At 43.9% G+C, this 24,985-nt stretch overlaps 1 protein-coding gene across 1 annotated transcript in view; it reads left to right on the top strand.

Annotated features, from left to right (window-relative positions):
- The window catches only part of LOC119399315 (homeobox protein unc-4 homolog), a 277,227-nt gene that overhangs the window by 54,739 nt on the left and 197,503 nt on the right, over window positions 1–24,985 (top strand). Inside the window, exon 2 of the mRNA XM_037666132.2 lies at window positions 5,683–5,763. Within this exon, the coding sequence (XP_037522060.1) occupies window positions 5,683–5,763 (81 nt within the window). The remainder of the gene's footprint in view (window positions 1–5,682; window positions 5,764–24,985) is intronic.

Here is a 24,985-nt window from a genome sequence, read left to right as displayed (position 1 = left end):
TGCACTGTCGACAACATTATGGACGCGGTGCTTTCTTCGCTCATAAATATGGCGCCGTCTTCTGTGCAGTTGGGGTGTGCGTTCAAGCGTGCTTTGCCTTTTTACGTTTGATTTTAATCTTGGTCACCCTTTGTTACTAGTCAGTGTTTCCTCGGGTGTTACGTATGCTTATCTGTAGCGAAAAAGTTCGCTATATATTCCCTTACACCATGCCTGTGCGCAGGCTCCAAAATTGGTTCATTAGGAAGTGCTGCGAATCACCGAATATCTTGTTTTGCTTGTTGATGCAAACAATTACACGCCCTAGTAGCTCAGCGGCTACGGTCTCGCGGTGCTAAGCACGGCGGTGCTGGCTTGACTTCTAAAGGTCCTGAGTGTTTGCAATATATGTGAATGATACACCGTAGATTATCAGTGGTTTCTGCGAAAGCGCGCAGTCGAAGGTGATTCAGTAAGTTGCGTACGACAAAAAAAAAAAAGCAAAGATCAGTGACATTACCTCTTGTTTTTGTTGTTTTTTCGCAAAACATGGCTGATCTGTGCTCCAGACATATCTGGTGCACTGCACTATTAAATTATTATTAAGCTTTATTATTGGTTGTGAAAACAATTACGATAAGGACTTTGAAAATGACTGGGGCAGTTGCTTCCATTTGAGATTAAAAAGCTCTTGCCATCAAGAAAGACATTGAGGTTTATGGAAAATCACATTAAACATAGCCGCTGATTTTTAGATTTCAGCCAATACAGCTATATACAAGAAAGCGAGGAGCCATGCAGCTTGTCTGTATTTGTGAGGATTCCTGGCGACAACACATAGGCCTTTTTTTTTTTAGCATCTAATTTTACAAGTGCTTCAAAACGTCCACACCCCCTCCTCTTTCCTCATTTCCCTAAAGAAGCTCCTACACCTCACTGCTTGACTGAAGTGTATCTGATGGCTTGTAACAAGTCTCGCATGCAAACATCAATTGTCAAAGGTTCCTGTGCACGACCGGTTGAGCCGTAGGAACAGTCTCTGAAATAACTTTAAGAAGGCGTTTTTGCTCACAATTCTTGAATTCGTGATATATATATATATATATATATATATATATATATAAATAATTCAAGCGATAGTTCTCAAGGTCCGGTGCACATGATGTAATCGGAGAAAATGAAGAGCACAATTACGAAAATGGTGTATTTTTACTCATTTACGTTTCTACCGTGACACCGCCTTCGTCAGAAGGTCATGCCATGGCCGAAACGTGAATGAGTAAAAAGATGCTATTATCGTAATTGTGCTCCTTCATTGTTGCGACTGTATATATAGTTTCAAAAGACTATTCCTGCTACTATTTTAAATATCTGGAATAAAGTACCAGGGAAAGACATTAAACCTGTAATCTGAGCTTTCGGCCGGCGACAAAGCTCGGAATTAGTGTTATGATTTTCTTTTTCACTGTGACTTTCTTTCATATATATATATATATATATATATATATATATATATATATATATATATATATATATATATATATATCGTCTATAGATGATTTCAGTCCAAGTTTATAATTACCACAAGCTTCCTTCTAGCCTCCTAAACGAGGACAGTTTGCTGGGTCTCCAATAATCCATAGGTACAATAGTTAAAAGCATATAGCAGTAAATACAATAACCCCAGCGTGCGTATAATATATATATATATATATATATATATATTATACGCACGCTGGGGTTATTATTTACTGCTATATGCTTTTAACTATTGTACCTACTATTGTACCTATGGATTATTGGAGACCCAGCAAACTGTCCTCGTTTAGGAGACTAGAAGGAAGCTTGTGGTAATTATAAACTTGGACTGAAATCATCTATAGACGTGAGTGGGCCGTGTGTATACAGATAACGTAGTGATCGATTGATCGTAGCGACTGTAGTTCGATCTGTTTCGGAATGGTTGCGGCCCAATGGTGCTTGAGGCCACAATGCGGGACGCTCGCAGCCTATGCCACGTAAAGAAAGGCAATATCCTGAGCAGCGATTTCTCATGATTCGCGATACCTATTTTTTTGCATGTGATGAGCCGCATATAGGTAGCCGTGAGCTTATTATTGTATGCCCGTGGAGATGTGGACGGTGCTTTTTTGGCGTACTTTTGTATTTATTTTATTTGTATTTATATGTAAATACTGTCAATCACAAAGAGATTGTAGCAGGAGGGCATGTACGGTAGTTGAATAAAAATAGCACACATTGTAATACAATGGCAACAACAAATAATTACAAAGAAAGGGCAAAACAAGAGCGATTGGTAGCATGTGAATATAAAGAAAACAGGTTCGCATAGTGAAATAATACAGCAGTGAAGAGAAAAAAAAGAACAAAAGGAAGAAAAGAAAAACATTATGAGACCAAGGTGTAAGCATTTTTACACAGTGGTGCTTCAGCGCGAGGCGACAAATGCATACTGTGGGACTTGTGTCGGCAAGCATAAATGGGAGCCGAAAAATGCATTAATTAAGAACGAACCGGTGACACGTGTAGTTTCATAATAGAAGGGAAATCGAAAAAACGGCACGAAGTGGAAGATGGAAGCTGCGATGAAAAAATCCGTAAACAGGGGGTGGGTGCTCGAGCCAATAGGAGGGAAAGAAACAGAACTATCTAACATGGTTGAAGGTTCGCCTTCAAGTGCAGTTAAGAACTGTGTTAGTGATGTGCTTTCTATGATATGGGGGGGGGGGGGGGGTAGGTTATTCCATTCTCTTATGGTCAATGGAAAAAATGAATTTTTGAAACAGGCCGTATGGAAGGTGTATTCAGTGAGCATCTCCGTATGGTTATGTCTGGTAGGCTGTATTTCTAAGCTTGTTATGAAGTTAGTGACATCAATAGTTACTTTGTTTTGTATAAGTAAATACATGGATTTCGGTCTAGCTATTTTGGCTTGGCGCTGAAGAGTATCTGTACCAGGAGTTTCCATCAACACAGTAGACTACTCATGTGGCCCATACTTGTTAAAAAAGAGCGTGATTGCCTTTCTTTGTACGCCTTCAAGTTTAGCGGTGTCTTGTTCAGTAAAAGGAAACCATACGACGTTTGCGTACTCTGGTATCGGTCTGACAAATGCATTATAAGCCAACAATTTGGTATCTATGGGGGCTAATCCAAGGCGGCGTCGGATGAAAGAGTCGTATGAGCGCGGTCATATCCATACTAGACTCGTCTTTCAGACAGCCGCTGTAGCGTGACAACACGTGCACGTGGAAAAACAGAAAAATACGGTGCATGGAGGCTCACATCAGCGACGTCCTCATTCAGGAGGCACCTATATCTAGTATACATACTCAGCGAAGACAGATCGAGCTTAAGTGAGCGCCAATTGGCGGCTGCTTAATTACCGGCCGGAAATAACGCGTTGAATGTTACGCGCGCTATATAAGCCTGCAGGGTTTCCGCTCATATCTAACCGCGAGAAGGAGCAAGATGACGGAAGGCCTGCCATCTTACCGCGGTCATCCGGCAGCGCTGCTGTGTAGCTGGCACAACAATCATGTATATACGGCCTTTCAACAACAAACAAAACGAGCTCGCAAGGTCTACGCTATAACGTAGGCAGCGAAGTATGAGAAAGTGCGGTGTTAAACACTCCTGTATGTTGCGTGCGACTACGTGGGTGGCCTACACGACATCACGCGCAAAGTTGTGTAGGCCGCTTCGTATACACCTCGCTAAGCAAATATTTATGTGCCAGGTTTTTCACTCCTCGATACTCCATCTAGCCTAACAACTCTGACGACGTGAATCTCACATAGTCGTCTTGAAGAAAGAAAGAAAGAAAGAAGGAAGGAATGCTGCAGCGAAGGCAACAATGGGATCCTTCAGCTGATAGCCCGACCGCATTCATCGTGCTTGTTTAGACGAGCGCTTGGCAGGAAAAAGGTATCAATTATATGAGCAAGCAAGCTGGTCCACAATAACAACGTCGACGGGCGATTAGCGTAATCGCGAAGACGTAAATCCTTCGCACCGCGGCTATTTGGCTCCCATGTCGTCTCGCACTCGCAAAAAGGAGAGGCTATTAAGTATACTGCAACTGGCACCCCACCATCAGAGTTTCCACAAGTTCAACGCAATTAAAGACACCCGTGCAAGGAAGAAAGCTCGTTTGTTTGTTTGTTTGTTCGTTTGTTTGTTTGTTTGTTTGTTTGTTTGTTTGTTTGTTTGTTTGTATGTTGTTTGTTCGTTCGTTCGTTCGTTCGTTCATTCGTTTGTTTGTTTGGTTGGTTGGTTGGTTGGTTGGTTGGTTGGTTGTTTGCTTAGTTGTTTGGTTGGTTGGTTGGTAGTTGGTGGGTTTGCATATTCTTGTTCTTGTTCAGCTATCTCTGTGGCTCACACCCACTGTGGGTGTGGGGGATTGGCCAAGATCTGAGTGGTTTTAGAAAATGTTATGGAACATTAGAATAGGGGAGGTTATAGAATAGATATATTACAAAATATATTAGTTATAGACAATAAAACAAATCGATACCCTAATTTTACACACACACACACACACACACACACACACACAACACCACACACACACACACACAACACACACCACACACACAACACTACTATATATAGATATATATCATATATATATATAATATATATATATATATATATATATATATATATATATAGATATATGATGTCTATGGTAAGTATCACGCAGGCCCTGGTACTGTGGGCAGGTATTTGAGACACGACGTACGGAGCACAGTTTATTTCGACGTTTCGGCCGTGGGACCGGCCTTCGTCTAGGATCCTAGACTAAGGCCGGTCCCACGGCCGAAACGTCGAAATAAACTGTGCTCCGTACGTCGTGTCTCGAATACCTTCCTATATATATATATATATAAATATGTGTGTGTGTGGGGGGGGGGGGGTGTTGACACAACGATAATAATACTAATTAGCTGGTTAGCCTATTGGTTTCAATAAGGTAATTCCGCGCAGCCACGCATACCTTCGCACTGGAGAACCCAGAAACAGAGGTTCCTTTGTTTGTGGTTCTTCTTCTCTTGTGCTCCGTCTTTTCCGCTGTTTTCTTTCCGCTATGTCGTATCAGCACACCCAAGCATCCAATTTAGCTCCAAGAAACCATCGCCAACTTATTGGCCTACCGCTGAAACGGGGCCAGCGAGTCGCGGCCGCAACTAATTTCGTTTGCTCAAACCACGGCTGAGAGCACTATCTTCGCTGCGCGCTAGTCACGTGGTTTTTCTTTCTATTTCGCAGGCTTTCTTTGCAGCTTGGAAAAAATGGTATACCTGAGACTTTCTTTATCGCATGTAATGCAATGGAGGTATCTGAACACGCTTTCGAATTTTGGAAGTGGCATTTCTTGCCTAAAATCAATATTTAGCAATTTAGTTAAATAATCGTGATTAACAAATTTATTCATTACAAAATAAAAAATTGCCTGCAGAGCGCAAGGTGGGTGTCAGCGATTTGCAACCGATTTCACTCACCTGCCCCTAATATTGTATTTTTTAACCCTTGGTTAAAGATAGCTGGGATACCCGGTATATAAGTGTGTTTATTGCGGTTTTGTTCGCTTCTTTTTTCACGCATTTATTGCTCATAAACTCTCCTTTGAGTTGCAAAGAGTTAACTGCTCATTTTTTTTTCTCCTCTGCTTATTCGCAGCCAAATCATCATCCGCCCCAGCGGAGTCATCGCCACTGTTTCAACTCATACAGAACGCATCGTCAAACTTCAAGGAAAAATGTGAGTCGCGCAGTAAAAGCGCCGCATTATCATCCTCGTCTGAACAACGTGAGCCCTTTGAAGTACCTCGAAAAAGAGCAAGGTATTAAGGACCTTATACGTCCCACTAGTTCGGGCGCAGTAAAGGCGTCATCACGAATGGTCAAAATAATGAAACTAAAAAATCCTTCAAAATCACGTGATGCTCAGGTGAACGAATGTGTTTCCATCGGCTTACAATAACTAACCTGACATCACGGCCAAATCATGAATTCATCGACGTCATTATGAGATCACAAATTGCCAAAACTTATTACGTCCTGAATGACGCCGTGTTATGAGGTCATCTGACGAGGTCACCGCGTGACGTCGTGGTCTGATAAAAGTATGGTCGATCCCGCAGGCGGTAAAACACAAGGTGAGATGCCGAATGTCTGAGGGGAGGAGGGGGGAGGGAACGAACAATGCAGTGAGTCTGACGTCAGAGTAATGTAATGAGTGTTTCGTCAGAGCATACGCTTTCACCTGTTCTCTCCTAAGCGTTGCCAAAATGGACTGTGCTTTTTTTCTTGTAATTGTTTACTAGCATTTCAGAACTGAAAACGCCGCTCTTTTATCGAGATCATGATCGAGGTATAACGTAGAAAAATAGGAAAGGAAGAACTTTAAAATCCGTCACGTCATTCTTACGTACTGATGTTGAAACTCGGTGCGAAATCTTAGAAGACTCAAAATTTGAAGTTCCATCTCTTTCTGAAATATTGAACTTAATGTGCCAATCATACCAATAATGCATTTTGAAAGAGTAATTCTATTGTCTAAAATAACCTACTGTTGAAACTTTGCGTCCCTTCAATGTCCGTAACTACAGATAAGGTTGACAAGAACTGCTATAGAGACCATGGACCTGGCAGTAACAGGACCTCCAATGAATTTGGTGGAACTACTTGGGGAGGGATATCTCGGCAGTGTTGCTATACTGCCATGACCGTTGCGAGGGAAGCATTGCGGATCTAGCGCCCAGTTATAATTTCTTCATTTGCGCATTCGTGGTACGTGACTTGGAGAATGAGTGAATCTCCTAAATGGTAAAATACACGTATGTTATTTAACTGTGCACCGACGTTGCGATTTCCTGTGTTTAGTTACACCCACCTAACTAGGTGTTTCGCCTGAATCTCCCGCACTGAGCTAGAAGTAACATACCAATTAAGAATTTTGGGGCGTCGAAACACCCCATCACCCCAGCAGTCATTCGCTCCTTGCTGGTAACGCACAGCATGTTTCGATGAACAATTCTTGAACAGGGCCTCTCACTGAAACAGGGGTTGTTACTCCAGCGACACGCCGTGTTCAAGGACTTTTCATCTTTTCAAGCTCCACTGAACTTCTGCAGAGTGCTTCTAGCTTTTTTTTTTTTTGGGGGGGGGGGGGGGGGATGAGAATTTGCGATCGACCCGAGCAACTAAGCAGGCGACGTAAGCGGTATTCCCGATTGATGTCCATCGATTTCACTCTGACTTGTAGATTTCTGGCAATATATTCGAAAAAAAGGTATGCTACCCTAAATATATATAAAAAAGGCTCCTGCCTACACTTATTGAACGTTATTATTCACTCTCAGGTGCAGTAAATTTAAGGCATATTGGTTAAGAGCTTCTCTCGTGATATCCCATTTTCTATATTCCTTTAACGCATTCCATCAAAGAAATTCCAGACACCATCGAAAAAAACCAATACGTCTTTTAAATGCGAAGCATTTCTTAGCGAACCTCTGGCACTTTGAGCGTTTCCATCTACGTATCTATCTATCTATCTAGCCGCCTACGTCTGGGTGCTCTCATGATCGCCTCCTTAACTTGGTGTAGACCAAAATTGGCATGGGAGGGTAACAAGATTTGACGAATATGATTGTCGGGTTGTGACATGAATAACGTGAAAATCCTGTCACGTACATCGTCAAACCCTTTCCACTAGACACGTGTGGCACATACCCGTTTACCACGGACCTAGGTGTACGGGTATGCGCCACAGGTGATTGACAGTTTATATCTACCCAGGAACGGCGAGAACAGACAATGGTAACTTCAATGCTAGAGCGTTAAGGAAAACCAACATCGGCAGCTTTGATTCGACGAATGGAAAGAATGAAAATTAGGATCCCAGGTGGAATCGAACCCAAGCATTCTGCGTGGCAATCAGGTGTTCTACCACTGAGCCACGCCGCGTCTATAAGCTGGTTTGGAAAAACAGCCTACGCAGGCGTAATATCGGTGCAACGTCAATTGTGGTTGTGGTGCTCGCTATCTAATTTTACAAGAAAACAATAAACACTACATGATACTCCTACGATGTGTACTCCTACGATACAGGCGTCATATCAGATTAACGTATGTGGTTCCAGTGTTGGCTCCACTTTTATAGCAGTCTAATAAACATCACGTTTGTATTCCTTATTCAGCAAGCTATATTGAAGCACTGCTCGACCCCGGAGGAATACATTAACGAAAGTTGCATATGATATCCACATCACCGCCCCGTAAAGTGCACTTCGTCCGCCAGAACGACAGTGTCCTCTTCATTTCTTACGAGGCTGGCCGATGGTCTCATGCTGACCGAGGATGATGCCAGATTGATTGACAGCCGCTTTGTAGACTAGGCTACGTAGGCCACATACGCCCAGGTAGTCTACGAATACGACAAGCGCCCTCCACTGATGTTGGTCTACGTAGCACTATCCAAGCCTACCAGCCTCTACGGCCTAAACCTCACCAACGCGAAGAGTGACTTCAAGTTCCGACATGTTGCCCCGCCACGGTGGTCTAGTGGTTATGGCGCTCGACTGCTGACCCGAAGGTCGCGGGATCGAATCCCGGCCGCGGCGGCTGCATTTTCGATGGAGGCGAAAATGTCTGAGGCCCGTGTACTTAGCTTTAGGTGCACGTTAAAGAACCCCAGGTGGTCGAAATTTCCGGAGCCCTCCACTACGGCGTCTCTCATGATCTTATGGTGGTTTTGGGACGTTAAACCCCAGATATTATTATTATTATTATTAAGTTTCGACATGTCGCCGACTCTATCGACAGACAATTTGTCGACGAAATGGTCGAGGCATCCACGATTTACAACAGCTGTTCTATACCACATACTTCACTACACAGGGACCCCTCTTCACCATGACCACGACCGTAAAGTCGTGACCAGCTGCTGGTGCTCACTGATCACGGTGATGATGCCCTTGTTCAAGAACTGTCAAGAACTTCTTCCACACATGCTCACGGGTTCGTGAAACGTGCGTGCGTTCTCGAGACAAGTATAAGCAATACATATCAGCTTACCGCTTCTGGTGTTGGTAATACCCACGTTGCCATTGGCAGCGTTACCCAACCGTAAACAACTTGTTATATAACACATATGCGGCTCTTCAACATATATATGAGTGCGTATAAAATTTATACAAATCTTTAGCGTCATTTTGTAACGTGTCACTTAGTAAAAAAAATTACGCCAGTCACCTTCCCGCCGCATGCTTCGCATAACATCGACTCCCACGGTACGTGGGATCTGCCGAATTTTTTCTTTTAAAAATAACACATTTATATCAGCAAAATGCGCGCAAGAAAAGTAATGAACATAAGTGGAAGGTTGGCTTCTCTCTATTTTTGTTATCATTATTGTTTAACCAACTACTTCAAAGTCGGCTAAATGGCCCCGTGCATGTATCATAATCTTGCGCCTTTGTTGCGTGTGCGAGGAGTGCTTATATACATGCCAGTACTCCCGGACAGAACCGTGCACGTTCCATCTTTGTTAGGGTCTCTAAACTCTGTCAAATGCACAGCAGGGCATATGATATAGCTGGTTTCCCGGTATAAGATTCGCACTTGAGTAATAGCCTGCATAATTACACCTAATGGTTTACGTTGCCAGGAACGCTTCTAAACTATGCAATGCTGAGATTAACGGTCATAAGGAAGCGCCGTGGAGTTACGTCAGTAATGAGGAGCATAGCCACCGGCAGGAATTCGCTGAGAATGAAACAGGCGTCGGAATATCACGAAGGTGCTGCCAACCTCCACATGCATAGGTGCGAGTTAGTAGCCGCGGCAGGTCAGTGCTGCAGCGGTTTCCTCATAAAATAGCCTTAATGACGCCCAGAAGAACGCCCGAATGATGTGATATGCGACTTGAGAGTTCTGCGGACTTAATTACGCTTAATTAGTTATGTAGGAGCCACAGCGTTAGGTGCGCTTGCAACTACTTCGTCGCGAATGAATTTTCTGGAAAGACAAATGATGAAACGTGTCGCGAGTACCATTTCTTTTAAATGCGAAGCATTTCTTGGCGAACTTCTGCGACTTTGAGCTTATCTATCTATCTATCTATCTATCTATCTATCTATCTATCTATCTATCTATCTATCTATCTATCTATCTATCTATCTATCTATCTATCTATCTATCTATCTATCTATCTATCTATCTATCTATCTATCTATCTATCTATCTGTCTGTCTGTCTGTCTGTCTGTCTGTCTGTCTGTCTGTCTGTCTGTCTGTCTGTCTGTCTGTCTGTCTGTCTATCTATCTATCTATCTATCTATCTATCTATCTATCTATCTATCTATCTATCTATCTATCTATCTATCTATCTATCTATCTATCTATCTATCTATCTATCTATCTATCTAGCCGCCTACGACTTTGTGCTCCCCTGCTGTTTCGTTAATGGCATGTATACCAAAATTGGCATGGCATAACATCACTGTATGACGAACATAAATGACAGGTCATAACATGAAAATGATGACATGTATGTCGTGATAGGCCTCATTTACATGCCACGTTCTTAGTGCTCTTGCGGCCGTTTCGTTAACGTTATATATACGTATGGCGTGACAAAAGTCTATGGCGAACATAAGTAACAGCTCCTAACGTAGAAATCAGGACATCCATGTGATGTACAGCATGGCTTACATGACATGGTCTCGGGGCGCTCGCGGATGTGAATTCGATGGATACCAAAATTGGTATCACAAACGCTTTCTGTATTATGAACATAATGGACAGGTGGCATCGCGAAAATCATGACATGCATGTCATGGTCGGAATGACATGCCTGCGATGCTCTTGGCGCGCTCGCGGCCGTTTCGCTAGCTTGACATGTGCCAACATTGGTGTTACGTGACCTCACTGTACGACAAGCATAAATGACAGGTGGTAAGATGAAAATTAGGACAAGCGCTTGTGCTGTTGCCTTCCCTTTTTGTATTCGTCTGCATGCGCTTAATAAGTCAAACCATGCATTTCAACCAACTAGCCCAGTTGTCGATTCTCGTGATTTACTTGCCACACTCATGGTGCGCTCACGGCTGTTTCCCTAGCTTGACATGCACTAAAATTGTTATTGCACGACGTGTCTGTAAGACAAATATAAATGACAGGTAGTAACATGACAATCATGACATGCATGTCATGTAGGGCATGATTTACATGCTACGCTCATGGTGCGCTCGCGGCCGTTCCACTAACTTGACATGTACCAAATTGGGTATTGCGTTACGTACTGTATGACGAACATAAAGGACAGTCATGTTTAAAGCAAAAGCATTTTAAGCGCACATAAAACGATGACAGAAGAACTAAGGTTTTGATAGGACAGTGATTATCCTGCCAGAATCTTAGTTCTGTCCTCGTTTTATGTGCGCTTAAAAAACCTTTTGCTTTAAACATGAATGTTCACCAACTAGCCCATCTCGCCGTCTTGATGTAGTAAATGACAGGTGGTAATATGACATGCATGTCATGTAGGGCATGATTTACATGCCACGTTCATGGTGCGCTTGCGGTCGTTTCGCTAGATTGATATGATTGATGTGCACTAAAATTTATATTACGGGACGTGTCAGCAAGACTAACATAAATGACAGGTGGTAACATGAAAATCATGACATGCATGTCTTGTAGGGCATGATTTACATGACACTGTCTTGGTGTGCTTCCGGCTGGTTTGTTAAATGGGTATATACCATAATTGGTATGGCATGACATGAGTGCATGACGGACAGAAATGACTGGGCATGCATTGTACCAGAATATACGACTCATTAGCATGGTATATACCATATTGTACAGTACTCACCGATTCAAATGAGACATCAAATTTTTGGTATAACGACTGGTATTCGCAATTTCTCGAGATAACCATGTCATGTCACGACGAATCTGGTCTCTAAATATAATGTTGGCTCTGATCTACGCGTTCGAGTTGAAATTATGCCGATATGACCCGAACTGAAGACGGTGGATACGAAAGTATATGTCTTACCTAGCTCTAAAAAGTCCTACTTCTATCCGTGAGTACTGTACATGTATGCATGCCAAACATGCAGTATGTTGTGGACTAGATGTCAGGACGTGAATGACTTCATTTGCCTCAAAGACAAACAAGGCGATGTATGCAGCTGTTTGCTGGCTGCTTCGCATTACATCAATTCACACAGTGCGTGGGATCTGCTGAATTTTTTTACCCTTTATCTTGACGAGACGAGCTTCTCAAGTGTGTGTTTTCGTATAATGCGAGGGCGTATAGTGGGCGTACATCTATAACCACGAAATATCTTTGTGACGGCAGAAATGTTGCCTCGCTAGCGTCGGCTCATGATTAACATGGGTTTCAGCGAGTGAATTTCCTAACTTCAGTTGTTGCTTTCTTCCTGATAGAATATTTCCGTTCCATAGTTATAGTGTGTGTTGAAGTGTGTGTTGTTTATGCGCAGGACATTCCCACTCCTTCCGGCACCCTATTTTATTACAGTGTTTAAAACATATATGCAGTCGATTTGCGGATTGACTGGTGGTATGTATAGTTATGCAGAAGAACTGATAGCTGGGCCAGTTGGTGATAATACTTGAACATGTTTAACACAGCGCAACGACGACGAGGACACAAGAGAAGAGGAGACAAACCACAGCGCTGACACGCAACTGAATATTTTATTAGAAGACAAGAACGAAAAAAGGGGGGGCACTTCAACGTGCTTAACGTTAGATTGATGGAACACAGGCGTTCGTTGCAAGGGAATGTATACTCACATGTGTCCCAGCATGTTGCGCAGTGCCATTGCGCACCCATCTTTCATGAGGCTGAAGTGCTATCGACACACCGAGATCAAACTACACGAGAAATAATTGAAGCTTATAATATCAGAAAAAGGGGAGAACAGTGCATTAGTGTGCCTTCTATTGCCCTACATGATAGCGAGGTTAGGTTTCTAGATAGCACGATATCTTAACTTCTCTGGTGCTGGAGAGTACACGTGGTCTGCGTGAGGCTCTTTATTGTTCAGGATGTCAGCTGACTTGCCGTTTCATTGGTTTTGTGTGTCACATGGGTGTAGGGTTGAAGTGCCCCCCCTTTTTCTTTCTTGTCTTCTATTAAATATTCAGTTGCGAGTCAGCGCTGTGGTTTGTCTCCTCTTCTCTTGTGTCCTCGTCGTCGTTGCGCTGTGTTAAACATGTTCAAGTATAGTTATGCATCGGACATCATTCTACAGCGCTGCGCTTTCAAAAGGCAAAAAAAAAAGGAGTGGGGGATAAACATGAGCTTCAAAATTGTATGAGAAATTTCATAATGACCTCATATACCGCAAAAAAATAATGCAGAAAGGGAAAGATGGAAGCTTGCGATGAGAAATTTGTAAACAGGGGGTGTGTGCGGAAATCGACGTCTGAAGAAATTGACTTGTTGAGATGTCGGCTTCAGCACACACCCCCTGTTTACGAATTTCTGATACACAGCAAGTAACTTCAACATGGAGTGCTCGCACAATGCAATATTATTGTTGCCTTAATTACACCAAATGGTTGATATTGCCAGGAAAGCTCCTAAACTATGCACTGTTGCCTTGAGTGACCCAAGTGTGTTCAACAGGACACGCTAATAAGGAAAGTAATCCCGGTCAATTAATTGAGTTATTGTGAAGGCATTTTAGCGGCTACTATTCCCAGCTTTTTTTTTTTCTTTTATTGACGTTAGTAAATAAACAAACAAACAAACACGGTACCAAGAGGCAATTCCTGGTATTCATATTCACAAAATTAGCATAGGAATATGTTTTGAATCATACACCTTCATGTGTAAAAGGCGGCTTATTAGAAAAAGAAACTCGCATTCAGCCCCAGTTGAATGTTTTCCACAATAGTACCTCATTTCTTTCGCTCCAAAAAAAACGGAAGTATAATATGCCAGTTCTAGCCACCCACTATACGCGTACTACCGAAGGCCTGAGTGCCCTGAAGCGTTTCTTTCCAGCGGGACGGTGCCGTGTTTCAGCGACTCTTAAACGCGCGCCCGCACTCGGCATCGTGTCGCGCAGAAACAGAGCTCGGCAGACGAGTTTCGGCACGATCACGACACACTGCGCACGCGCAACCAGACCGCGGATAGCGAAGACAAGCGAGGAACACCAAGCGGGCTTACGAGCATAAGGCTGTAAGGCGAAACCCTTAATGCCGGCAGGGGACGCTAGCAGCTGCAAATGCTTTTCTGTGGGTCTTATGAGTACCACTGGAAATGGTTTCAAGTATACAGTAAATATGGTTGTTTGTTTCAACAATTGTTTATTCGTAAAATATAAACTACTCAAACATATTCACTTTCTGTGATAACAACAAAAGCATTTCAGCCTGTCATCCCCAAATCAATAAGAGATATCTCGGCAAGTGTATCACACAATGATTTTTTTCTATGTCGCAAATCAATTCTGAATAACAAATGCGTGTTAAATGGCCTTGAGAATCTATTTCTTTCACCGCACTTATATATTGCTTTTCTATATAACATATTAGAGTTCATTTTCTGTGTCATGAGTGTAGCTGTGCAGTTTGTTACCCTCCCCCACCCTATGTAATGCCTCGATGGTGTGGAGGTATAATTGTGTAAATGAATAAATGAACAAATAAATAAATGTGACGGCTGATTACACTGTATGTAACTCTATTCCTTGGGTAGACTAGATGGCCCACACCATCACCGCCATTGGTCAGTTCCGTGCGTGAATGGAGGAAGCATAAGAAGGGAACATTCAATTTATACAGACATACATCTATAAGTTGCTATTAATCACATGAACGTCAGGGCTTTTTATAGATCTTTTTTGATGCTATGCCAACGTACACGTTTGGTGTGTGACTCGCAACTTCGACAAGCGCAGCTTTCATTGCGCTCGCTGTGCACCAAAATGGCAACTTCAATAATGTCCCTGAATATTCCCATACACCTTGCTGGACATCATGAAAAATACTTGATGATGTACAGTGATATAGGACTACACAATTCGTGCGCAAAAAAGAACGACATTTACGGCCAAAGATGGCGCGCAGTCTTGCTGTTGAACGTTTACTGGTACACGACATGTTTGTTTGCAGGATATAACATTGCCAGATGTACAGGGGCGGTGTGTGACAAACCGCCGGGCAGACGACAGCAACACTGTAGAAGCTGTACAAAGTGACACCCTAGGCGATAGTTTTCGCTTAGCGCTAGCTACTAATCACAAAGGCCATGCTGTCATGTACTGGAAGTGCTGGATTCGATTTTGTGATACGATAATACATCGTGGTCGCCATGTTTTAGACACCATTTAGCGGAGGAGAGTCAAAACCGATTCGAGTAACTACAACCGTAAACGGCGAGACGAAAGGGCTTGAGAAACGGCAGACCACAATAACGCAGTGAGTTGCAGATGCGAAAGGCGAGACGCAAGCAAGGTCCGAAGTAAAATTGTGCTTCTTTTCTTCAAGTAATCCATGAACCGCCGAAAAGCGGCGGAAACAGGCGATAAAGCCAATGCTCGTTCGCCGAATGACACACTTCGTGCTCGCTCTTTTGTTTATGTCCGTTGATTGTTTGTTTGTTTTCCTCCTTTCAACCATGACAATTTCCCGCTGCTGACGCGTGCATAAGCGCTAAGGGCGGTGGGGAGAGCGAAGTGGGCGGGACCGCCGTTCGGCCACGCCCCTATTCGGAGTCTGGCAAGCTGCCCTCGCATTTGCTCAGAACGCCATCTCCGCTCCGTGCAAAGAACCGCTATCCTCTGCTCGCGTTCACCAAAACACTCACAGTGACGTAAAAAACTCTGGAACGTGCACGTCCGTCAGTCGCCGATATCACAGTTCGTCGACGTTCAGGGTTCTCCTAAAACACTGCCGAGCTCCTCAAAGTTGTTTGTGATCCACCACTTTGTAGGGAAACGTCGGGGTTGTTTAAAGCTGGGCGCATCGGAAGACCAGGGAGACGAAGAGGTCGGGGAGAACAGGCAAGCGATGAGGAGTCAACACGATGATTTCGCGGGGTACTCATTGGGGGTTCGTTTATCTAACACAACTTGAACTTACAAAATACTCAGGACAACGAACACAAAACATAGAAAATGATGGCATACCCCGTCGGCTTGCATGACTGGTCTCTGGTGGTGCGATGCGCTGCGGGCCCCGAGTCCGCTTACCCAAAAAAGGACCCGAGTCGTTTCTTAAATGGAGTTTGGCAGCATTCACGGGGACGCGGACCTCGGGGAGAAGCACTGACTTTCACCAGTTGGTGGCTTACTTGTACCAATCAGGCAAGCCGAAGGTAACCAAGCCCCACACGAGTGCACGTGGTCGCGTGAGTCCTGCTTCGCAACATATACAGGGTGTTTCAAGAAATGTGTCCAACCTTCTAAAAAAATCAGGAAAATGCGATATTTGCTCGGGGCTTTCAGAATTGCTTTTTCTGTAGCGCCAGGAATCTTAAGGTAGTTAAGGACATCATTTAGGACAGTAATCAAGAAAGTTACATTAATTAACTTTTTAATTAGTGGAGTTAGGTGATTGTGTCAAATAGGAGAATTGAAGTTCTTCATGCGAGGAACCCATCCGAGCTTTGAGATTTCGAAAAAGCATCCTCTAGTAATTGTTGTGGCGTAATGAATTTCAACGAAATGCAACGGCTTTCAACAGCGACCGCCATCGAATTCGGTTGAATTTCATTACTTCGTAATTATTACTAGATGCCGCTTTTCCGAAATCTCAAAGTTGGGTTGGGTTTCTGGCATGAAGAACTTCAATTCTCCCATTTGATACAACCAAATAACTCCGCTAATTAAAAAGTTAATTAATTTAACTTTTTTAATTACAGTCCCAAATAATTTCTTTAACCATCTTAAAATCCCTGCTACCACAGAAAAAACAATTCTGAAGACAGCAATCAAATATCGCATTTTCCTGATTTTTTGAGAAGGTTGGACACATTTCTTGAAACACCCTGTATAGTGCAATTTCTGTCAACAGTACATTCCAGTAAGCGGCGGCGGCGACGCGCGCGCACACGCTCAGATGTCGGTCTCCAGTCGTCCCGCAGCACCCCTGCGGTGCGCCCGCTCGTTTGGGGCACGGGGCGCGACCGGATGCTTCTTTGAGGGTCCGTCTCTAAGAGCAGTCGAAAAAGAATGTCTCTAACACCAGTTGAAAGAGAAAAAAGCCTTCTGCGTAACTCTGCCTTTCGCGACAATATGCTTGTGTGAGTGTGTCGGCGAGCACCAGTTCCTCATGCACCATGGCCTGTATTCAGTATATCCGATGTATTATATAGATTCGTTTTCTAAGAGATTCGAGGAGGGGCTTACCTCAGGAGCTCATATTAGGGGGAGGTTTTAAGAGTGGAAGAGAAAACTATGCTGTTTTCAACGTATCTTTGTGCCGATATGTCGTCTGGCAACGTTTGTGACTGCCGCACTCATGACAACGATTGCGAACAATTAGTCATTTGCTTTACACAATGAGCGAGATCCTACTTATGGACATCCGAAATAAAATAACATGGGGCTACACATTATGTGCTGGAATTTAAGGCATTTGAATTTGCCGCGCACAGTTAGTTGAATATGTACAAGCACAGGTACATATTGTACGACCACTTGTTAAGGCGCTATTAAACAACATTCTCCGTTGCACGAAAAGAAACAAACAAAGGGAAAACTGTGACGAATTAAAGGGGTAGCGTCCGAAAAACAACGGGGTGTGTAACTCCTTTGAGGGATTGAGGGGGAAATATATGGATGTGAGCCAATGTAAATGCCGAACATATTATTCGGCGTCAACAGAAAAGACCCATGCGCCTACCTGTTGTACTTGTCATCTTCTCGTCATCGTGTTTTGCGCACAGCTTCCGTTTTCGCCATAAATATTTCGTACACACGGGGACATAAAGTTTGACGTATGAGACTGTATAATGTGTTGTAAAGCTTTACGTTATTTACGGCAAATCTATGACGTCGTTTGTACCGCCATGTCATGCCCGTTGTAGCAGAATTGCTCGGTCGTATACTGTTTGGTGTGAAGTATATAACAGTTATATTTTAGAGTTTGGTGCCCCGTGTGCGTGCCACTTCATTCATTGTCACAGGAAGCTGAGGCTGGATACAATAATACATTGAAATTCCATAACATGCCTTCCTATTTCTCCCGAAACAGGACAAAGCTATATTTATTTTGTGTACGGCACTTTTGCGTCGTTATTTTTATCTTTTTTTTTCATTGCCTTCTGTTTTTTTTCCTACTAAAGTAAACGTAACGCACTGTGCTCCATCGAAACACACGCCCCTCCCCCTTATTCTTCTCTTCTTCAAGGCCGCATTCAGCAGCCTTTGTGCTTTGTCGTTCCAAAAAACCGTCCTTCGGAGTCCATTGCACCGAACAGTGTTTGCCCCCGCCCAGGAATATGAGCCAATGCACATAACCGTGATGCACGTATGCACATCAACTTCACTTTGAACGGCGGTGCATTCATCGCTTTCATTCTGATGTCGTCAACGACATTACATGATTTCTTGTTCCCGCTGGAAATTGGCGTCTATGAGAAACTTCCTATTGCCATGAAAGGAATACATCAACAACCTCTGTTGTCGGAGCAATCGTGTTGGCCCTGCAATATCAATACCGACTTTTCTTCGATATTACTGCATCACGAACACATTTAAAAACTTCACCCTATTCCACTTTTTCATTGAATGTATGTTAATAGAATGCGAAAACAATCCACTAAAAATCAATGACGGAATAAAAAAAAATGTGCTCGACTTATTTGGATTGTACCGACCAGGAAGCTAAAGAAATTAAGAGCTAATAAAGCTTTAGCTAATTAGTCGTGTCATTCACCATCCTTAGAACTTAAAGGGGCCCTCCAACACTTTTTTTGAAGCGCCTACATCGCTGCTGACCGCATCAACGCGTAGTGGCGCTCGCCAGAACTACTGCGGGCGGAAATGACGAAGATGAGCGCTGGCCTATGATTGAATAAATGTAACGTTAGAAGTAATAGCGGCGTTGCATTACAAAAGGGGTTATTATTGGGTTTAGTTTCTCTTCAGCATGCTTTTTTCACTGAACATCAACTAGACAGACGATATTAGACATTTCAGCTTTAAAACTGCAGCGCCCGGCAAAGAATGCGCCGAACGCCACGGCGCTGGAGGGAAACGCGCTCGGGACGCTCCAGGCGCCTTTGTTTGTAGAAACCATAGGGAAAAAAATTTAAGAGCGTTGATATAGACGCCGTCGCACGAAGAAACACGACTAAAACTAGAAAACATGATAGAGGCGTTCACGATCTGCCTCGTTTCGCACGCGCACTTCACTCTTAATGCACCACATTGTTTGTTACTGGACAGATTTAGTTGAGCGTCCGCAACAACGTACGGACGCAGCCCGCCATAGGAAATGGCTGGTAGGCTGCGTCCGTACGTTGTTGCGGACGCCCAACTAAATCTGTCTACTATCGCAACGGCGTCATCAATACGTTGGAAAGAACGGCCAACATTGTATGCAAGCTTCCCGTACGTAGGATCTTTCAGTTCATTTCATTGGGGCGCCATCAGACGTCACAGGGCGAGTGAAATGTGGTCAGGTGACCCCGCGAAAATCGAGTTGAGGGTAGGCCCCCATTTTATTGTATTTTGAGTGTTCTAGGCTGAATAACTTCGCACTGCGGGCCCCTACCGTTGCCGTTCTTGCTGCACTAATCTCTTCAGCCTCCAGTCTACGCAACCCGAAAGTAAAAAGTGTAAAACAGTGAGGTCAGGAAAAGTGTTAGAGGGTCCCTTTAAGATATAAAATCTAGAGTGCCGAGTGACCAACAACTTTACTTATAGGCCACTGGCTCCCTGCTAATTTCGCCTTCAGGTATGATAAACGTTATACAAGAAGCGGTACGAAGACGTATAAAATACGAAACAAGAATTTCATAACCTCCTCGAATGTTGAAGAAACTAAACCCGCGATCAGTTTTCGCTTAGCGTGTCCCAAGCTGTTAGGCTGAACACGTTTTATGAGGCATATGGCAATTAAATCCGGATAATTAACACCTACGATGGACCCTACTCGTAACGTCTGAGTAACGAAGAAACAAAAATAGTAGGGCCGTATACAAGCCTAATACACACTTAGCTCCTTTTTCCATGCGTGTATCGTTGCCATGTATACGATGCATGAGTACATATCATGTAGAAGCATATGTAAAAAAATGCGCGTTTATAATGAAGCTACGGTGTTTAACACCGAAAGTTAGCCGCGCGCATCCGCTCATTTTGAAATATAGAGGTAGTAATTAAGACAGTTAGTTGCTGGATAAGATCGCACTTTACTTTATTATTAAGACATTATACGTTGGTGACCGGCGCTGGCCCAACCATCATTTGCAAAAGCGCAGCAACATCCTAGTTAGTGTACATATGCTACCTTTAGGTAGCAGAGTCTGTTTTCCAAACGCCCCTAGCAATTGTGCATTGCGGAGAAGCTGATGATTTTGTATGTCCCTAGGCCGCGGCTGCTGCGAACTGGACTCACACTGGTCATCGCCAGTCAAGTTCATCGCCGGTCGGCGACACGACAGGGATGACAATCGGCGAAGCGCCGGTCATGTCGCCTGCGAAAACGGAGTGTGGCTTCGCCGCATAGCTGTGGTTGCTAGGCGGACCTAGGCGCAACTCTGCTACCTAAAGATAGCACGTACATTAACTCTACAACGTCCCTCCTGGACACGCCACCTAGTGCGCACTTTGTTTGACATCACTCCGGCATTCACGCATCAAGAAGATGCGTCCGTTCGTCAGCGCGTGTCATGACCTTGAGCACTTCCTTTCTCTTTTCTTCGAACGGGCGCCTTCATTTCAGTGTGATCGCGAGCGCGCGCGTGGGCACGTGGCGGCATCTCGCGGCGGCCGTGGTAGCTATACAGCTCACGATGCTCATATCAGTCAGTGGCCGTAGACTTTGGGTTTGTGGCGCAGTTATCGGGGTTTATGGCATCATTTGTCGAGTGAAGAGCGAGTGATCTTACGCTGATTTTGAAAATTAATTGTGAATTCCAGGCCGTGTGCTGCGCTCTAATGTTTGGCTCACGTGTTCTCAAAAGCCTCGACTACCTATCGACAGCGTTTTCTGACCATGCCGAAAATGTGTTGCAGGGTCCCTTAAAACCATGCAGCGCGATACATGCACTGCTTTTGCAGCATAAGCATTGGCATTGGCCCCTGTTCGACACGCTGTTTGAAGTGTGCCATACCTCTGAACAGTGTGGATGAAAAGCGTTCCTGTACGTATATCGTTAGCCCAACTATCACAAAGCGCCGTCAGACCTTGTTTCAAATACGAGGACGCGACCGCGTCGCTGTATAAACAACTTCACGAGTGTAGCCTTCGCACACCGCAAGTGTGGTCGCACTATAAAGGTCGCAAAGGTCGAGTCGGTCACGTGACAGCCGTTACTCACCCGCTTCGCTCACGGCCGGTGCACACGTACGCGTAGTGGGTCACTCACGTGATTTTCGTCGGGAAATGTTTACGTGTGCTTTTTTTTCCTCACTGCACAGTTTATACGCTCATGCTTTACTCACACCGCCGATTTGTATGTTGTTTTGTCTATACAGGGAGCCTCATTTTTTCCGTTTCGGTTATGTGCAGGACGGCGTTGCGGTACTGCACGGTTTGTGTAGCGTATTGTCTGTGAAGCTCGTAGAGTAATACATTCTGATTTGAGCTCTAAATAACGGGACCGATCGCTGAACGAGACGCAAGGACATCTCATGCAATCTGATCAGCCGACGGCGATAACCTTCTATACACGCCTCAAGGAAATAATCCTCCCAAATCCTCCCAGTGGTGACCTCACCATCATTTGGCTGTTAGCTTAGACACGATGTATCACAATGTTTCGGCACCCGCAGGAAAACGTTTATGAGTGCAAGCTGTAGTGGACATAATTTGCTGACGTCACCACTACGTGTCTTTCACGACGTATAAACACAAGCGTACTGTAAGGTTGTTTACATAGGAAACTGGGACAGTGGTCGCAAAATGCTCCTTGTCGGTAAAAGGAAATTGCATCCATTACCCATCCAGGACGTATACGGTTACGAAGGCGGCCGGCGCGGTTCACTTACAAAAGAATACCTTTGTCAGTCTGACATCATAGAATATTTTTGTTTGTGTATAAGGCTCATCGAGGACGAATTCACCTGCAGTGGCAGCTTAGAAGTTAAGGCTTTATCCTGCTGAGCTGTAGGACGTGGACTCGATTCCTGTTCACGACGACCACATTTCCATAGGTAATGCAAAAACATCCACGTAGTACAGGTGCGCGTTAAATAGTTGCAATTAATCAGGGACCCGTACTATGGCGTGCCTGATTGGGTATTGTGTACGTAAAACTACAGTAGTGTGTGTGTGTGTGTGTATCAGCGCCGTGGTCTCGTGTCCTTTCTTGTCCCGTCTTTTTAGCGCTGTTTTTCACCCGTAATCATGAACCAACCAGCCCAAATGCGTACCCTTCTACAGAAGTAAGTTAGGACTTTGAAAGCGATTGAAGGCTCTTCGTAGTGTGAACACGGTGCCAACGTCGCCAACAGCTTTCGCAGATGACGTACCTGAGCGCGGAGTAACGGCGCGTGCGCGGACTCAAGCTATCATCTGTCGTCTGTCTGGTCTGTTTGCAGGCAGATGACAACATGGTTTAGAATCGCCAATTCACACCTATGCAAGCGCTGCGCAGACTCCGAGACCCGACCAATGCCACTATAATAGCTGAAAGCCCTGGGTATATTAATGAAAATGATATATATATATATATATATATATATATATATATATATATATATATATATATATATATATATATATATATGTGTGTGTGTGTGTGTGTGTGTGTGTGTGTGTGTGTGTGTGTGTGTGTGTGTGTGTGTGTGTGTAGGGTGACGTAGCCAACGGCTTCATTAAGGGGTCTCGGCGGCGCGCGGCGCCATTAATACAGTCATTGTGACCAAAGCGAGACTTCATTAATCACTGGGGCGCTGTGCGCACGTTGCAGACGAAAAGCCAGAGGCCGCCTGTTCGTCCGCTCACGACGAGAGCGAAATAAAAGCCGGTCGAGTGTCCGTAAACAAAAAAATAGAACAAACATAAAAACTAGGACAGAATGTGCCTGAAAGAGACGCCGGTGAAAATGGCACGCTTCGTGCTCGAATTACCCTTGAGTACACGTGGGACGACGTATCTTGGGGCTATAGGGGAAGAGGAGGTTGAAAAATAATGCGCACGGCCGAACTCTGAGACTTAATTGGCGCTGGAAGGCGAGACCATAGCCGGTGTCGAACAACGCGGCATGCATGACCCGGGGAAGTCAGGCTTGTCCAGAAAACCACGTGGCATGTGAGCTAATAACTGCCAACATGGCAGTGAGGTCAGCAAGAGTTGGCGACGAGCGAAACGAAAACATATTATTGCAAAAGAACTAACTCAGTTTGTTGTTTATAATGCATATGGGAAAAAAATTATTGGGTAGAGATTGAACTTGGGCTATGTTGTTCTAACTGGCATTTGTTATTAGCAAGCCTACACTAGCTAACATTATAGTATATTCACTTAGCAGTATTTAGTTAGTATAAGCCAGCATTACCCTTCACTTAACCTACGTTAGTCACCATTTAGTAAACACTACAGCCAATGTACTAATCGATCCTAGGCAGTATTCTGCAGCAATTTGCAAGCAGCGGTTTTAGGCCAGGACGCCAGTGTTCCGCTCTCGCTGTTACCAATTTTCAAAGGCAGGTGGACGATACGCAAAGACATGTTCTTGCATATGGTAAGGCTCTGAGATGTCAAGCCTTCGAGACGGCAGCAAGCGGCGAACAATTACCAGCCAGGGGCTTGTGTACTACCTGTGTACAATGTGTAACTAATTTTTGCTCTTTGAACCTGTACTAATAAGCTGAAACTGAAATGCTAAGGGATAGATCGTGTAGGTTCTCGATTTCGTGCACTCTGGATTATCGGCCAAAAGCGGCATGGTTTCGACGAAGGCGAAAGCCAGAAACGATTTTGCATGTCTGCATTTATAGTTCGCACGTTATGCAAAAGCTGCAGTTGGTCACGGAGTATACGTCCGAGCCATGTACTTTTCACTTCTCTGATGGCCATTTCATGCAGACTTACAGGTTATTTAAACTTTGCCACTCAAGCTAACAGTGCTTCTTAGTATTCCAAGAAGGACTTCAAGATATGAAAGAAAGTCTGCCTTATATTGTTTTAGAGCGTGTATGCATTTGTAAATACTGTTCTACTTGTTTTTGTATACAAGTCCTTTGAATGCGAATCGCTCTTGAGTCGTTATATGTAAAGTGGGGGGGTATCGCATCTTACAATTTCTTAAACTGATCTTGATCAATGCGCATGTAAAAACCTCTCAAAGCTTCACTAGCAGTTTCCTTTTTTCGCGTTTACTTCTTCAACAACAGGTATTCGCTACATGTTACAGCAGACATCAAAACATGCCCGCAGTATCTGTAGCACACCGGAATATCAATCAGATCAATCAATCAATCAATCAATCAATCAATCATTTATTTAACGTGCCCAGGAACAACCGTGAGGTCTTTGTGCAGGCGCACGCAAAAATAAAATCAATAAAAATAAACAATACAATACAGACAGTCTTCAGAATAAAAAGAGCAAAAACACGTAGACAAAGAGAAATGAAACACTAAAGGGGAGGAGTAAAATAAGACAATATGAGAAATATTGAAGGGGAATAAAAAATTAGATTGCACATATACAACTATGCGGAAAGACGGAGAAGGGAAGACTTTGTACACTGTGCCATACTATGTCAAACAGTGCAAAGCTCGGATAAAAACAGTGATTGTGGACTATGAA

Source organism: Rhipicephalus sanguineus, chromosome 7 (genome assembly GCF_013339695.2).
Source record: "Rhipicephalus sanguineus isolate Rsan-2018 chromosome 7, BIME_Rsan_1.4, whole genome shotgun sequence".
Lineage (NCBI taxonomy): Eukaryota > Metazoa > Arthropoda > Arachnida > Ixodida > Ixodidae > Rhipicephalus > Rhipicephalus sanguineus.
This window is presented reverse-complemented; position numbering and strand designations above follow the sequence as displayed.